Raw genomic sequence first — 16,053 nt, 5'->3', positions numbered from 1 at the left:
GAGGTGCAGGAACGAGACAGGAACATCTCCCACCCTGCTGGATCCAGCAGAGGGAGGAGACAGGACAGGGCTCTCTGTGCATGCATGGGGAGGTTACTGGTGTTAGTTCTGTTCTCCTGGCAAAGCCCAGCCTAAATCCTTTCCCGGCCAAAAAGGCAATTCCAGAAGCAGGAGCACGAGCTTCCCTCCCTGCCCTGCTGGGACTGGGCTCAGGGTGAGGTGTGGCAGTGCCAGGAGCTGCTCTGCAGCACCCCACAGCTGCTGTGGGCTGAGTCCAGCTCACACAGAGCCAGGATCAACCCTCTGCTCCTCAGCTTAAAGCCTTGCCAGGCTCAACCATCTGCTCCTGGTTCTGCTGGGGCCCATCAGCTCCTGGGAGCTGAGCTCAGCTTAAAGCCCTGCCAGGCTCAATCATTTGTTCCTCAGCTTAAAGCCCTGCCAGGCTCAATCATTTGTTCCTCAGCTTAAAGCCTTGCCAGGCTCAATCATTTGTTCCTCAGCTTAAAGCCCTGCCAGGCTCAATCATTTGTTCCTCAGCTTAAAGCCTTGCCAGGCTCAATCATCTGCTGAGCTCAGCTTAAAGCCCTGCCAGGCTCCCAGAGCCTCGGTGGAATGAGGAATGAGGGGCTCTGGCAGGAGCCAGATCCTCCCTCTGATGAGATCTGTGTGAGGTCTGGCTCCCACCACAGACTTGGTGCTGTTTCACAGGATTTAGATGCAGAATTTTATACAGAGAGAGGATTTTATAACAGCATTTTACAGAGAATTTGATAGCACAGCTCTCATTCTAGCTATGCTTAAGTTTCACTCACAATAAAAAGGGAATTATTTCTTAAATCAAATTGTGACACATTCCAAATAACCAGATTTCTGAGAATTCAGGGTTATTTTTGAAGGCTACTGAACAGTGTGGATGTGTGCCTGTATCTCTATAGAAATGTGTATTTTATAGGGTCAAAATGCTGCTACAGCAACAGGAGAGAAGGTGCTCCAGAACTGAGCCCTAATTTCCCATCAGATTCCAGTCTGTGCTTGGTCCCATAGAGTGGCAAAAGGATTTTGGCCTTTGGTGCTCACTCCAGAGGATTTTCAGCACCTTCTTAGCACAGTTCCTTGCTGGACTCTGAGAGCGAAGAAGCAAATGACTGAGCCAGGTGATTTTTTGGGGTTTTTTTTCCTGTTTTCCCTCCAAGTCTTTTCCATCTCAATGCAGAGGACTGAAGTCGAGTTCTTCCCATGCAGACAGTGATGAGCAACTCCTCCAAAAAGGCTCGGTGAGATTTTTGTATTTTTGGGGGTTTTTTTGGAATTTGGAGATCCCACAGGGGAATCCTCACCCCAAAAATCTAGGCAACCAATCAGAACAAAGTGTTTTACCTTCTGTTCACCAGCGAGGACGACATCATCAGCACCATGCAAGCCACATGACAAATTCACATGATACGCACGCACATGAGTTTGGTTGAAAGGAAAGTGGAGGAGGTCACATGGAAAATACAAAAAAATTAAAAAACTGATGTAAACAATGGGCAAGGGAAAAAAATCAACAACAGAATTACAGAGTAAATAAAAATAGGAGCAAAATTAAATTAGCCAGCATATATCAGAAACACTGAGGGGGGGGACAGTAAAACCACCTGGAAAATAAGAATATTAAACCACAGCAAGCACTGAGTTATGGCCTTGTGTTAGGCACAGCTGCGTCACTGCTTAGTCATAATACGAGGAACAAAAGGGACAAAATCATTGGAGTGAGTGCCAGGACTGCTGCAGGAATCCACAAAACTGCTGGGAAGAAAAAGGGAATTATTGTTATTCCGAGGCAGAGGAGGTGAAAGGGTCACAACCAGCCCAAAAGGAGGACAAACCACAAACCCTGGCACCCCACAGTGGTGTGTCCTCCCTCTGCAGCACCAACTGCTCCTGATCAACAACAACAACAACAACTGCAGGAGAGAGAACCCTGCTGAGGGGACCACGGCCAGGGACACTTCTCACCCAGGAGCTGCGGCTGGAGGGGGTCAGTGCAGGCAGTGACACCAAGGGGACGGGCGGGGATCTGCCCCAGGACAGGGAATCCATCCCCAACGGGATCCAGGGACAGGGAATCCATCCCCAGTGAGACCCAGGGACAGGGAATCCATCCCCAAATGAGACCCAGTGACAGGGAATCCATCCCCAGTGAGACCCAGGGACAGGGAATCCATCCCCAGTGGGGGACAGGGAATCCATCCCCAAATGAGACCCAGTGACAGGGAATCCATCCCCAGTGGGCTCAGGGACAGGGAATCCATCCCCAGTGGGATCCAGGGACAGGGAATCCATCCCCAGTGGGGGACAGGGAATCCATCCCCAAATGGGATCCAGGACAGGGAATCCATCCCCAATGGGCTCAGGGACAGGGAATCCATCCCCAATGGGCTCAGGGACAGGGAATCCATCCCCAGTGAGACCCAGGACAGGGAATCCATCCCCAGTGGGGGACAGGGAATCCATCCCCAGTGAGACCCAGGGACAGGGAATCCATCCCCAGTGGGCTCAGGGACAGGGAATCCATCCCCAATGAGACCCAGGGACAGGGAATCCATCCCCAGTGGGGCTCAGGGAATCCATCCCCAGTGGGATCCAGGACAGGGAATCTGTCCCCAATGAGACCCAGGGACAGGGAATCCATCCCCAGTGGGATCCAGGACAGGGAATCCATCCCCAATGGGGCCCAGGGGAGGCAGCAGCTGCTGGCAGGGATGGACAGTGCAGGAATGAGAGAAACTCAGCTGCCAGCTCAGCACTGAGCCCGAGCTCCCTTCCCAAATCTCTCCAGAACTCGCATTTCTCACCTCTGTCTCACCCTAATGAGGCTACTCCACAGAGCTCTGGTAGTTCCCTGCTAATTTGATGTACAGAGAATTAAACCCTTAATCTTTTGGGTGCTTGTCTCTGACAAGATTAAGGACAGACCATTACAGGCAAAGAACTGATGGCACAAAATGTAAAATCCATTTGTTACAGCCAAGCTCTCAATCCATTCTCTTCAAACACAGAACTCTGGGCACTGTGAAGGAGGGAGGTTTAGGAGTTGCTGTGAGGTTGCCTGGAAGGAAAATCCGTGTTTTCTGGTCAGGAAGAAACCTCTCCCAAGCAGCAGTAAATTCAATATAACTGAGATTTCACACCAGGCAAGAGAGGCTCCTGTCCTCAGGAGAGGGGCTTTAGGTAAAGATCAAGGGCACAGTTAGCAGCATGAAGGGAATAAAATGGTTTGGGTTGGAAGGATTATCCACTCCTAGGCAGAGGCAATTTCCACTGGGTTGCTCCAAGCACCTTCCAACCTGAAAAAAAAATCCCTTTTTTCAATGAACTGAACCATTGCAAGGCAAAGCAGGTCCCAGAGCGGAGAGAGCTGCAAGAAAAACGTAAAAACTGGCACAGAACTGATTCCTGGAGCAACCTCAGAGGGTTAAACCCAAGGAGAGACATTCCTGAAGCTCCTCCATGCCTCCAGACATCTCCCACTGATCGCACACCCCAGAGGCAGCAGAGAGAAGCCTGCAGCCTCTCTGGGTTTCTGTCCCTGCCTCGGTGGTGCCCAGGGCAGCTCTCACTCCCCAGCTGCTGCTGCTCTGAGCCCCAGGAGGGGCCAGGGGAGGGCACAGAGCCCTCCCAGCAGCAGCAGCAATGAAATGAAGCAGAGCTGGAGCAGCATCTGCCCTTTCCCTGCTGCTGAATCCCCATTTGCACAGGCTGCAGCACAGCCCAGCACACCCATGTGGGCACACCAACAACAGCTCTGCTCCTGCTCACAGCCTGAGCCCCAGGGCAGGGAAAGGAAACCTCCCCCTGCTCCTCCTCCTCACACACAGCCCCCACACCACCAAAACTGGGAAATGTTTATCATTAATTAGCTCTCAGCAGCTTTTCTGGGCGAAGATTCCTTTTTTCAGAACAAACTGCTGTGTAAAACACGACCCCAGGTTTTCCCTCGAGGGGAGCTGTGCCCAGCCCACACAGGGACAGCCAGGAGGGAGTCTCTGCCAGCTCAGGGATAAAGGATGAGGAGCAGAGCCTGCCCCTGCCCTCTCCAGCCCATCCTGCCAGGCTGACAGGAATGAAAAGGTCTCTTCAGCCCCTGGGTGCAGCAGGGATTGGGGTTTGGCATTTGGAAATGAAAATTACTGCATGAGGAGCTCACTGCTGTGGCCACTGGCAGGTAAAGGAGATTTAGAGTCACCTGTGAGACCATGAAACATGCCAGTCATAAAAGCACTCATTATTATTAATTATAAATACATTTGGCTGGCCACACTCTCCTCTCCCTCCATCCCAACCCCCAGATCACCCCACACTTCATGCCTGGAGTGTTTTCCATTCAGAAAACCATTCCTGCCCCCCTCAGGTGAACACCCCAGTGACCACAGACACACTCTGGGTTATTGCAAGGCACAAAAGCAGCTCCTGGCTGAGGAGAGGTCGGCAGAGACCATTAGTGACTCAAAGCACACACATGCACCACGAACTCAGATCCTCACTGAGGGCTTCTCCTCTCCCTGGCCACCCAACCAAGGCAGCCTGAACCCAGCTCCCATCTCAGATGTGGAATTTTCTGGAAGCCTGAGGCCTCTTTTAAGGCAAGCAGGGCCCTGGGATCTCTCCTGCAGGGTATTTTACCTCCTCATTTGCATCTTCTTCCAGCAACCAATATCCCCCATTTTAGTATCAACTGTATCTCCCTATATTCAAAGCAAGGCAGAGCAGCAAGAAAATGATTTCATGCACTTCCCTTTTGCAAAGGCAGCTGCAACACTAAAATGGGGAACACTAAAGGAAACATTCCTTTTGGAAAGGATGATTTGGGAGGTTATTCCTCTTTCTCTCCCTCTCTGTGCTTTTCCTGAGCCTTTTATTCCCATTTTTCAGAAGGGGGGAGAGGGGCAGCATGCTGGGCTGTGAACATGCTCACACTGCACACTGCTGCCAGCAGCCAGCCCAGGGTGCCCCAGAGCCCTGGCATCGGGGACCCAGGGCTCCAGCACCCCCCGGGGCAGGGCCAGCAGCCCCAGGTACTCACTCAGAGCCACGGGGCTCAGGGATGCAGCAGCCGGAGCTGGGCTTGCTATGGAAACACAAGGATGCACAGGGTGGGGACCAGGGGGTGACAGCAGGGAAACAGGGCAGGGCTCAGGAGGAGGGGACTGAGGGGGACAGCCAGCCCCGAGGCAGGGCTGGGGCACCCAGGGAGCTGCAGAAATCCTGCCAAGCCCTGCTGCTGCAGGGAGCGGGGTCCTGGCAGCCCCAGAGGGGTCCTGGCAGCCCCAGGGAATGAGGGGATGTGGATGTGGGGTGATTGCACTGCTGGTTTGTACTCAAGGGTATTTTAGTATCAGCCCCAGGGAATGAGGGGATGTGGATGTGGGGTGATTGCAGTGCTGGTTTGCTCACAAAGGTATTTTGGAACCAGCCCCAGGAAATGAGATGTGAGATTTGGGATGAGTGCAGTGCTGGTTTGGGGTGATTGCAGTGCTGGTTTGCACTGGAGGTATTTTGGTACCAGCCCCAAGGAATGAGGAGATGTGGGGTGATTGCAGAGCTGGTTTGCACCCAAGGTATTTTGGGTACCAGCCCTAGGAGATGAGGACACGTGAGATGTGGGACATGGGGTGATTGCAGTGCTGATTTGTACATAAAAGTATTTTGGCACCAAACCCAGGGAATGAGGAGATGTGGGGTGATTGCAGAGCTGGTTTGTACCCAAAGGTATTTTGGTACCAGCCCCAGGAGATGTAGAGTGTGGAGTGATGGCAGTGCTGGTACATAAAAGTACATAAAAAAATACGTAAAAGTATTTTGGCACCAAACCCAGGGAATGAGGAGATGTGGGGTGACTGCAGTGCTGGTTTGGGATGATTGCAGTGCTGGTTTGTACACAAAGGTATTTTGGCACCAAACCCAGGAAATGAGGTGTGAGATTTGGGGTGACGGTAGTGCTGGTTTGGGGTGACTGCAGTGCTGGTTTGGGGCGATTGCAGTGCTGGTTTGTACACAAAGGTATTTTGGCTCCACACCATGCTCGGCTCTCTTTGAACACCTCTGGGTTCAAACCCCACCCCACTCCTCCTCCAGCCTTTGTTTGGCTGCAGATTTGTAAGGAAAAGGAACTGAAGAAAAGCAGCAAATGGTTAAAATGAAAATACAAACCCAGGTCAACTCAGACACTCCTCCAATCTCCAGAATTCTCATCTGTGCCACTATAATCCATAATTATCACTAATTACCTCATGGAGAGGCTCTCTAAGATAGACAGAAACTTCTTTTTCTTACTGAGGGAAATTAAATAAATCAAAATGACTTCAGGCTTATCCCAGCAGGCATTAAAAATTGTGTCAGGTTTTACATTCAGACAGAGACTCTAAATAATAGGGCAAGGAAAACAAGTGGCCTTGGTTAATCTGAGCTGTAAAATTCCTGAGACATCTCTGTGACCTTCAAATCACTCCAGAGGGGACAAAAATTCCTCCTGCTTGTGACTGCCCACCAAGAGGTGACTGGAATCCCAGCAGAGATGGAGAAAAGGCATTTCTGTGGTGCCATTTCCAGGCAGGGTCTGAGATGGGCTCTGGAAGGGAGCAGACAGAACTGGGGGATGATCCCAGGGCGATCCCAGCTGCAGAGCTTCAAGGGCAGGATGGAATTGAAATGAAAAATGAGTTAAAGGAGGGGGAACTGCAGCTTACCCTGCCCTGGGGAGCACAGAGGGACTGGCAGCTTGCTGCCACATGAAAATAATCATAAAAAAGCAAAAGACTCCAGCCCAGAAGTGCCGGAATGTTGTGCAGAGCCACCCGCCTGTCCCCAGGTGCTGGCCATGAGGCTGGGGCTGCAGCAGAGCTTTTCCTGCTTGTTCTCCTCTCCTTTCCACTGCATTTCCCCTTTTCCTGCAGCACTGCTGGGGATCCCAGCCCTGCCCTCCCTGGGTTTCATCTCCAGCTCAGAAGGGATTGCCCCAGTCCTCAGCCTGGGCTCCAACCCTGACCGTCACCACCCTCATGGCGTTATTTTTTATTATTGCTCCTGGAATTAACGGGATCCAAGCAACCTCACACTGCACAAATGCTCTGGGAATGCCTCCCAGTGCCTCCCTAACTGCTGCAGTTTGCAGCCTTGCCTGTCTGTCTGTCCATCCATCCTTCCCCTTCCTGCTCCCCTACATCCAAGCTTTGGTCCTATGCAATCTTTGAGGGGAAATGGCACGAGCAGGATTCAAAATTTGGGTTAAAAATAAAAATATAAAAATTTAAAATAATAAAATAATAAATAATAAATAATATTAATAAAAATATTTTTAAATCCTCTCCTGTTTTTCACTTCAGGAATCTCAAAGAAGCTTCTCTGAGCTTGTCCCTGTAATCCTGGGAGTAGCAGCAGCTCCCCACAGGGAGGCACTGATAAATGCCATAATGCTCACTGGGATAAAGAGGATTTTATAGCTCCATTGATCAGGTTTGATTGGAAAGGCACAAAGCTATGGAGCCATCTCCACTTTTCACTCACAATTACACAAATCCATCACATTTCTGACTCATTTTGCATTGGAAGTGGGAACATGCCATTTATTTAAAATTTAGTACGAGGTTTATTTATTTAATCACACAATCTACACAAGTGCTGGAAGACTGTCCAATGGTAAAATCATTAGTGAGAAGAGGAAAAAAAAAATTGAATTTTTTTCCTTCCATTTTGTGCTTTCAAAATTGGGAAGCTATTCAAAATGCTGAAGTTTTTGGTTGGCTCTGGTCTAAACCAGATCTGCAATTTGGCTGAATTGATTTCCCTGAATGATCTCAGCATCATTAAAATTGAACTGTTTTTAATGGATTCATAAATATGAAGCCTTCCACTACTCCACTCTGAGTCAACAAGCTAACTATTATTATTTTGATTATTATTATGATTAGATAATCACTACATTAAATATTCCAACTGCATGCTGTGGAGCACAGACAAAGAGTTAACCCCAATTCTGTTCTAGACAAGAGCAGTGGCTACTCCAGAGTCAGTGTGGTTAGGGAATGAACACTACTCCAGTCCTACAGCCTCTGACAGGAAAAAAGGCACTAAATTAAAAGAATTAAAAGCTGGAAGTGTTAGAGGAACACTCTAAAAACACAAAAAGAGAGACTGAAAGAAATGCAGAGAGCACTTACGTGGGTGAGGGATGCCTGCAGTTTATCCATGGATGGGACACAGACCAAAAACGAAATAAAAAGACAGAAATAGACACACAGAAACAAAACAAAAAGTAAATGTAGAGGATGTGAGGAGACAGAGAATATGGAGCTGGAAAATCAGCATCCCACGTGTGCCCTGCTGAGCAGGGATGGGCAGAGCTCAGGGGATCCAGGCATGCTTGGGGTGGGCAGGGACAGCCCTGGGTCCAGAACAGGGGGCTGGAGAGAGAATTAATTCAGCACAGGGGTCTGGAGAGAGAATTCAGCTCAGGGGACTGGAGAGAGAATTCAGCTCAGGGGTCTGGATTGAGAATTAATTCAGCACAGGGGTCTGGAGAGAGAATTAATTCAGCACAGGGGTCTGGAGAGAGAATTAATTCAGCACAGGGGTCTGGAGAGAGAATTCAGCTCAGGGGACTGGAGAGAGAATTCAGCTCAGGGGACTGGAGAGAGAATTCAGCACAGGGGTCTGGATTGAGAATTAATTCAGCACAGGGGTCTGGATTGAGAATTCAGCTCAAGGGACTGGAGAGAAAATTCCAGCTCAGGGCTGGGAGCAGCAGCCAGGGCTGGATGCAGGAGCAAAGGGACAGAACCAGGTCAAACTCCTGTCCCTGCCTGCTCTGGTCACACCTGCCCTGCCCACTGCCCCTTCCATCCTCTCCTCCTGCTCCCCTTTCCACCCCCAACAGCTCCCTGGGGTTGAACTCTTCCCTGAACAGGAGGACAGTGCTGGGCCACAGCAGAACCTGGGAATGGCCCAGGCAGAGCAGAGCAGAGCCTGAGGAACCCATGGAATCCATCCAGAGCTGCAGGGGCATCTCAAACACAGCAACCCTCCCTCCTTCACCTTCCACAGCCCAAGGCCAGTCCTGTGCTGGACACCTCAGTGTGGAAAACAAACCTTGTGACAGTGACATCACATTCTCTGTGACCAAACCCCTCCTCAGCTGCTTTTCCTCATTAAAATTCTCCTTGGCAGCACCAAGGCTGAGCTGCAAACACCAACCGGCGCGCGCGGAACAACTCCTCCCTTCAAAGAAACCTCTGAATTACCGAGCAAACCCAAGCCCACGGAGAAAGCAGAGGGTGCAGCGAGGTCTGTGAGAGGGAAGAGGTGAGATCCATGCTCGGGGAGGCTGCAGGGGGGGCTGGCCTGGGCTGTACTTACGAACTGGCTGCGTCTTGAACTCGGCGGGCGGGCTGAGCTCCCCCACGCCCTTGCCATTGACTGCTGACAGCCTCACTGCATAGGTGGTCTCAGGCTTCAGCCCCGTGATGGTCACTGCGCCCTCCACGTTGGCTGGGGGCAGAAAAAGCACAGAAAAGCTCAGGGCTCCAAGAAGTAAATGATCAAATTTTGTTTGTCCCCACGTGGGGAGAAAAGGGATAAACAGAGCTGGCTGTAGCTGGGATCACACCACTGCAGTGGGGAAAAAAATAACAATTTCAGCTCCACATGGGATTGGTGGTGGAGGATTAAGCTCTGGACAGAACTCTCCCTTTTATAACCCTCCCCAAATCAAAATTCTTTTGCTTTATTTGACTCCAGGATGGATTTTGTGCCACAAGCACTGCTATAGATCATTTCAACAGGATGGGCTTGCTGCTGGAATAGCAGAGTTTATTGTCCAAGGGGGACCAAGGGGTTACAGATGAGGGCTCAAAAGCCTCCTGTGGGAAGCAGCAAGTGAAAACTGCAATTCCAAGCACAGGGTTCTTGAGCTCTCAGCAAAGCCCAACCCTCATTTCCAGCCGAAAATTCCACGAGACACTCACAGCAAATATCTAAAATGCGTAAATATTTAAAAACGTAAAAACTTGTCTGGAGCCTCCAGCCTGAACCCTCCGCCCTCCCTGGACAGGAAAGCGCATGTTTTTCAGCGCCGGTGGGGAAGGAACCAGGTGTTTATTGTCACTCCTACCTTCCTTGGCATCGTAGAGCCGGGAGTGCCAGTCGCCCTCGCCCAGGGCCCTCCACTCTGCCTTGTACCTGAGGATGGGCACCCCGCCCGTGGCCTCGGGCTCCTCAAACTCCACCTGGGCGCTGCTGGAGTAGGGCTCCACCCTGCCGATGGAGGGCGAGGAGGGCGTGTCTGGGGACAAGGGACAGCAGCGGTGAGACACGGAGCTGGGCAAGGGGCTGGCACCAGCCCGCAGCCCCTGGGCTCGCACAGCACGGGACAGGGTGGGGCTGAGCCTCACAGAGGGTTTAGGCAGGTTTAGAGATGTTAGTTAGCGCAGGGATGTTAATTTGGGCTCCTCTCTAAGAGGGCGGAGACCGCCAGTCCCTTCTCCAAAAGGGAACAACCAGGGCAGGGCAGCAAAATTCTCCTGGATGCCACTCTGTCCCCAGTGTCCCCTCCACAGGGCTCTGAGCTCTGGATGTTACTCTGTCCCCTCTGTCCCTTGACAGGACTCTGCAGTCCTGGATGTCAGTCTGTCCCCAGTGTCCCTTTCACAGAGCTTTGATGCCATTCTGTCCCCTGTCCCTTGACAGGACACTGCAGTCCTGGCTGCCACTCTGTCCCCTCTGTCCCTTCCACAGGGCTCTGAGTTCTGGATGTCATTCTGTCCCCAGTGTCCCCTCCACAGAGCTCTATTGTGGGAATCCATAAAACCCCAAGGTTTTGGGAAAGCTGCACAAGACAGGCCTCAGAGACAGCAGAACTGTGATTGGAACTGAGCAGCAGCCATGAGATTGGTCAGCAGAAAAGTTATGTAAGTAGAAAAGTAAAAACAAATAGAACAATAGTTTGTGTACTAATGCTTGGCTAGAATGACTCCCTAGCTGCAGAAAAGTTTATCTAGGGAGATATTAGGAAGTTCTAAGCTTAATAATGGAGCTTAATAATGCCCAAACATGCCCCTGTGGCACCCTGGAGCCCTCCCAGGCTGGGCCAGCTCTAAGATGTGCAGCCCAGCTGCTCTCAGGGGTTTTGCTGAGCTGGGGTGCCCAAATCCAAATCACAGCTCTGGGAGCACAGGGAAGAACAAACCCCTGGGGAAACGAGGGACCAGAGATGCTGAGCAGCTCCAAGGCAGCAGGAATGTGTGAACAGCCTCTCTGAAGGCTGCAGCTGCTGTCAGGGGGCAGCAGAGCAGGGTGCCTGTGTCCCCCACCCTGTGTCACCCACCCTATGTCCCCCACCCTGTGTCACCCTCCCTGTGTCCCCCTACCTGTGCCCCCCACCCTGTGTCCCCCTCCCTGTGCCACCCTCCCTGTGCCACCCTCCCTGTGTCCCCCTCCCTCTGCCAACCTCCCTGTGTCACCCACCCTGTGCCACCCATCCTGTGTCCCCCACCCTGTGTCACCCACCCTGTGTCCCCCTCCCTGTGCCACCCTCCCTGTGTCCCCCTACCTGTGCCACCCTCCCTGTGCCACCCATCCTGTGTCCCCCACCCTGTGTCACCCACCCTGTGTCACCCACCCTGTGTCCCCCACCCTGTGTCACCCATCCTGTGTCCCCCTACCTGTGCCACCCATCCTGTGTCCCCCACCCTGTGTCACCCATCCTGTGTCCCCCACCCTGTGCCACCCACCCTGTGTCCCCCACCCTGTGTCCCCGTCCCTGCTCACCTGCCTGCACCAGGATGAACTCGGAGGACTCCTGCCCGATGCGGTTCACAGCCGTGCAGTTGTAGTTCCCAAAGTCATTCTCGGAGTCTGGGGTCACCTGTGGGGGCAAGGAAGGCTCAGCTGGGATCACAAAACCCTTTCCACTCTGCCAAGGCACCCTGAGTTTAGCTGGGGAGAAGCTACAATAAAACCCAGGTGTTAGTGCTCTCAGAGCTGTCCAGGAGAGCTGCAGTGGGCACAGAGGCAAGCAGGGGCTGTCTCTTCTGCTACCTGATTATCTTCCAATTCCTGCTCCTCTTTATCTTCCACAACCTGATTTTCTCAGGATTTATATGCCAGAAACTCCACCCAACTTCACTTCTACCAAGAGGACCAGACTGAATTCCTCCATCACCATTTATCTGATGTTACTCCCGGCTTTTCCTCACCTCCAGGTAACTTGCTGAGGGCGTGTTGTAGATCTTGATGTTGCTGTAGTTGGAGCTGGGGAGCAGCTGCCCATCCCGGAACCAGGAGATGACAGCACTGGGGTAGGCAAACACCTCACAGGTGATGTTCACCTGGTTCCCTTCCCAGGTGTACACGGCCACAGGGCCCTGCAGCTTGGGGGCATCTGGAAGAGACATTTGGGAGGAAAATTGGAGCCAGCTGAGCTCCCAAAAAAGCCTCTCTGTAAGGAACCCTTGGCTGGAGTCCACCTCAATGCGGGAAGGGGAATCTAATACGGGAAATGGGAACTGCCCTCTCCTCCAGGGCGTGGGGAACATCTGCTGCTGAAGGGCACAAAGGAGCAGCGTGGCAGGAGCACACAGCAGGATGGGGCTGGGAAGGTGCTCTAGGGGAGAACCTGACTCCTAAGAAATGGGACTGCAGCAGATCTGTGGTGAGCTGCAGAGAGCAGCCAGGCACAGAGAACACCCTGCAACATCTCACATGGACACTTCCACAGCCTCACCCTCCTCATTTTGCTCCTAAGAAATGGGACTGCTGCAGATCTGTGGTGAGGAGCAAAGAAGACCCAGGCACAGAGACCCAGCCTGAGCTGCTTCTCAACTACAGAGAGAGTTACTGCAGCCTCTGACTTGTTATTAATTTCTCTTTCTTTTCATCACTGTGTTACAGCCCTTTGTAACAGTGATTGTAATAGTGATAAATGGAGTATCTACTTCACTTTTTTTTTCCTTTATGTAATATAAATTGGGGTTTGGTTTAAATAAAAATACTTCTCACGGTCTACACCCTCACCCTCAGCAGCACCCAGGGGAGGGACAGGGAGCACAGGGAGGGAACAGGGAAGGAACAGGGAAGGAACCAGCCCCCCAGGCACTTACACTGCACCTCCAGGTACATGGCCTGCGAGTCCTGGCCGATGGTGTTGCTGGCAGTGCAGATGTACTCGCCCGCGTCCGTGTACTGGATGTCCTTGAGCGTCAGCGAGGAGACGCGAGCGTGGCTGCGCACCACGATCCGCCCGTCCAGCGTCTGCGACAGCACAGCCCGTCAGGGGCGGCCCTGGGGCACACTGCCTGCCCTGCCAGCCCCAGGGCAGCCCCAGGATGGCACACAGCCCGTCAGGGGCGGCCCTGGGGCACACTGCCTGCCCCACGGGGCACACAGCCTGCCACAGCCCTGGGCATCCCAGCAGGGCACACAGCACAGCCCGTCAGGGGCGGCCCTGGGGCACACTGCCTGCCCTGCCAGCCCCAGGGCAGCCCCAGCGGGGCACACAGCCTGCCCTGGGATGGCACACAGTCTGCCCCAGGGTGGCACACAGTCTGCCCCTGGCAGGGCACAGAGCCTGCCCCAGGCAGCCCCAGCAGGGCACACAGCCTGCCCCAGTCCAGGGCAGCCCCAGCAGGGCACACAGCCTGCCCCTGGTAGCCCCAGCATGGTACACAGTACAGCCTGTCAGGGGCAGCCCTGGGCACCCAGGGACACCCCAGGATGGCACACAGCCTGCCCCAGGATGGCAGCCCCAGCATGGCACAAACCCAGTCCCAGGATGGCACAGAGCCTGCCCCCAAAAGCCCCAGCAGGGCACACAGCCTGCCCCTGGCAGCCCCAGGATGGCACACTCCCTGCGCCAGGATGGCACACACTCTGTCCCAGGATGGCACACTCCCTGCGCCAGGACAGCACTCACCCTGTCCCAAGGCAGCCCCAGCAGGGCACAAACCCTGCCCCACAATGGCACAGAGCCAGCCCCAGCCCCTGGCAGCCCCAGGATGGCACAAACCCTGCCCCAGGATGGCACCCGCCTGCCCCAGCCCCTGGCAGCCCCAGGATGGCACAATGGTGCACAGCCTACCCCAGGATGGCACACCCCCTGGCTGAGCCGACCCCAGCACTGCAGATCCCCCAGCTGAGAGCAGCAGGGGCAGCTCTGTCACTGTGTGTGCAGGGGCTCAGAGCACTCAGGGCAAGGGGGGACATCAGAAGCAGGAGCAAAGCCTCAGCTCCCACATGGCTGAGAACACCACACAAACTGAGCGCAAAGCTTCTCCCCACGGTGGGAACTGCAGAGATCCAACATGCAAAGAGATAAAAAACAAAAAAAGGAAACCTCCCCAAAAGCTTCCAGCCCTTCCTGTCCCCTCAGCAATACTGGTTTTATCTCAGCGCCCCTGGAACGGAGACGGAAGAACAGATCCAGAGCCCAGAGCTGAATCAGGCAAAAGGAAGCTCAGAACTTCCACCTGAACGTGGCACAGCAAGAGAGGGAAGGGCAGTGAAAAGGGCAAGAAAGCCTCCAGAGACAGCCCTGCCCCAAGGAAATTCCAGAACCATTTCCCACACCGAGAGAGTGTGGGGATGCCACTGACAGAGAGGAACAAGGAGTGCAAAATCCCAGGGGACTCCAAGGGCTGCACCCACCCAGCCACCCCAGGCTGGTTTCCCTCTCCAGTTTGTCACCAAATCCACGAGAACACAAAGCAGGGACTCCTCTCTCCCTCCTGCTGCTCCTGCCTCAGCCTGGGAGCTCCAACTCCCTCCTGTAATTTCTGATTTTACACCAGGGAGTAAATCTGGCACCCTCAGGGCTGTGCCTGCTGCTGCATCCTGGCACCCCCAGCAGCATCTGTTTTCTTGGAAGGTGCAGGACCAGTGCTGATAAATGAGGAAAACCTGAGGATTTCCAACAGCCAAGTGCACAAAAAGCATCTCTGGTGTCTCAGACCTCTGGGCCTGAGCCTCTCTCTGTGCTGAGACTGACAAAGTCTCTACAAATAAATCTCTTTTGTCACCTCAGTTAGCTCCAGCACCAGCTCATGGGCACCAGGCCAATCTCAAATGCACATAAATAGCATCTTGTGAGGGCACATAAACAACTGGGTGTATTTCTCTCCTCTCTCCTGCAATTCCCTGCTGCAATTCCCTGGCCAGTGCCACGAGCCACAGACTCCATCCCTGCCCTGGAGCAGTTATCCATGGACATGTGGTGCTGTGGGCATCATTTCAGAGCCTGACATGAAACCACAGTGGTGCCACACCAGCAAAATCTGCTTTTACCTCACTGCCCTGCTCCCCTCTGTCTGACTCTGGATTTCCCTCCCAACCCCAGCTCATTCCAGCAGCACCAGCACTCCAGACCTGGGAATATTTCCAATATTTGTCCCTGGGACCTCACCAGAAGAGGGGAAAGGACAAAACAAGTGTGAGATCGCAAGGAGTGATTCTAGAAAAGGCATTTTTACACCCAAATGCCTCCTGCCTTTCTCCAAGATCCACCCCAAAGGAGAGCCAGGAAATCATGGTCAGGGAGGACTCCATGAGCAATGCAACTCATTCTGGAAATGAAGCTCTGGTTTGTAATGCAAAAAGGCAAAAGGAAGAAAAAGAGAGATCAGGAAGAACACTCTGAGGAAGAGCCCAGCCAAGAAAGCTCACTCAGGTTTTCTCTGTCCCTGCTGCAGCCCACCAAGGGCTCTGGTGCTGGAGACAGAACAGGCAGGGATTTGGGAGCCAGATGTTGACATCTGTAGCCCTTTTACTCAAATTCCCCAGTTGCAAGGATCAAAATAACAAACTCCTAGTGCTGGGGAGAGCAGCTCGGTGAATCACTCCTCAGAACAGAGCAGGATGTTCTCTCTATTGCCAATTATTGCAATTTATCCTGTTGCAGGCATTTCCCCCAATTCCGGCCATGCCCTGGGGCACAGCCACTGTGAGCACAGCCCAGGGCCAGAGGGGACAGCAGAGACAAATAAACTGCATTTATCTCCTTCCCTTCATCTTCTGGGGCTTTCAGCT

At 53.0% G+C, this 16,053-nt stretch overlaps 1 protein-coding gene across 11 annotated transcripts in view; it reads right to left on the bottom strand.

The window, feature by feature from the left end:
- Positions 1–16,053, bottom strand: part of NCAM1 (neural cell adhesion molecule 1) — an 88,226-nt gene that overhangs the window by 19,521 nt on the left and 52,652 nt on the right. For 7 of the 11 annotated variants that reach the window (XM_059488279.1, XM_059488286.1, XM_059488281.1 and 4 more), the window contains 5 exons: positions 13,134–13,284; positions 12,231–12,415; positions 11,803–11,899; positions 10,148–10,318; positions 9,394–9,525 (listed from right to left, as the gene is read on the bottom strand). In XM_059488279.1, the coding sequence (XP_059344262.1) occupies positions 9,394–9,525; positions 10,148–10,318; positions 11,803–11,899; positions 12,231–12,415; positions 13,134–13,284 (736 nt within the window). Of the gene's footprint in view, positions 1–8,198; positions 8,214–9,393; positions 9,526–10,147; positions 10,319–11,802; positions 11,900–12,230; positions 12,416–13,133; positions 13,285–16,053 lie in introns of all 11 variants that reach the window. The other 4 variants (XM_059488278.1, XM_059488283.1, XM_059488280.1 and 1 more) reach the window with 1 other exon arrangement.

The sequence above is a fragment of the Ammospiza nelsoni genome, chromosome 24, assembly GCF_027579445.1.
Source record: "Ammospiza nelsoni isolate bAmmNel1 chromosome 24, bAmmNel1.pri, whole genome shotgun sequence".
Classification (NCBI taxonomy): Eukaryota; Metazoa; Chordata; class Aves; order Passeriformes; family Passerellidae; genus Ammospiza; species Ammospiza nelsoni.
This window is presented reverse-complemented; position numbering and strand designations above follow the sequence as displayed.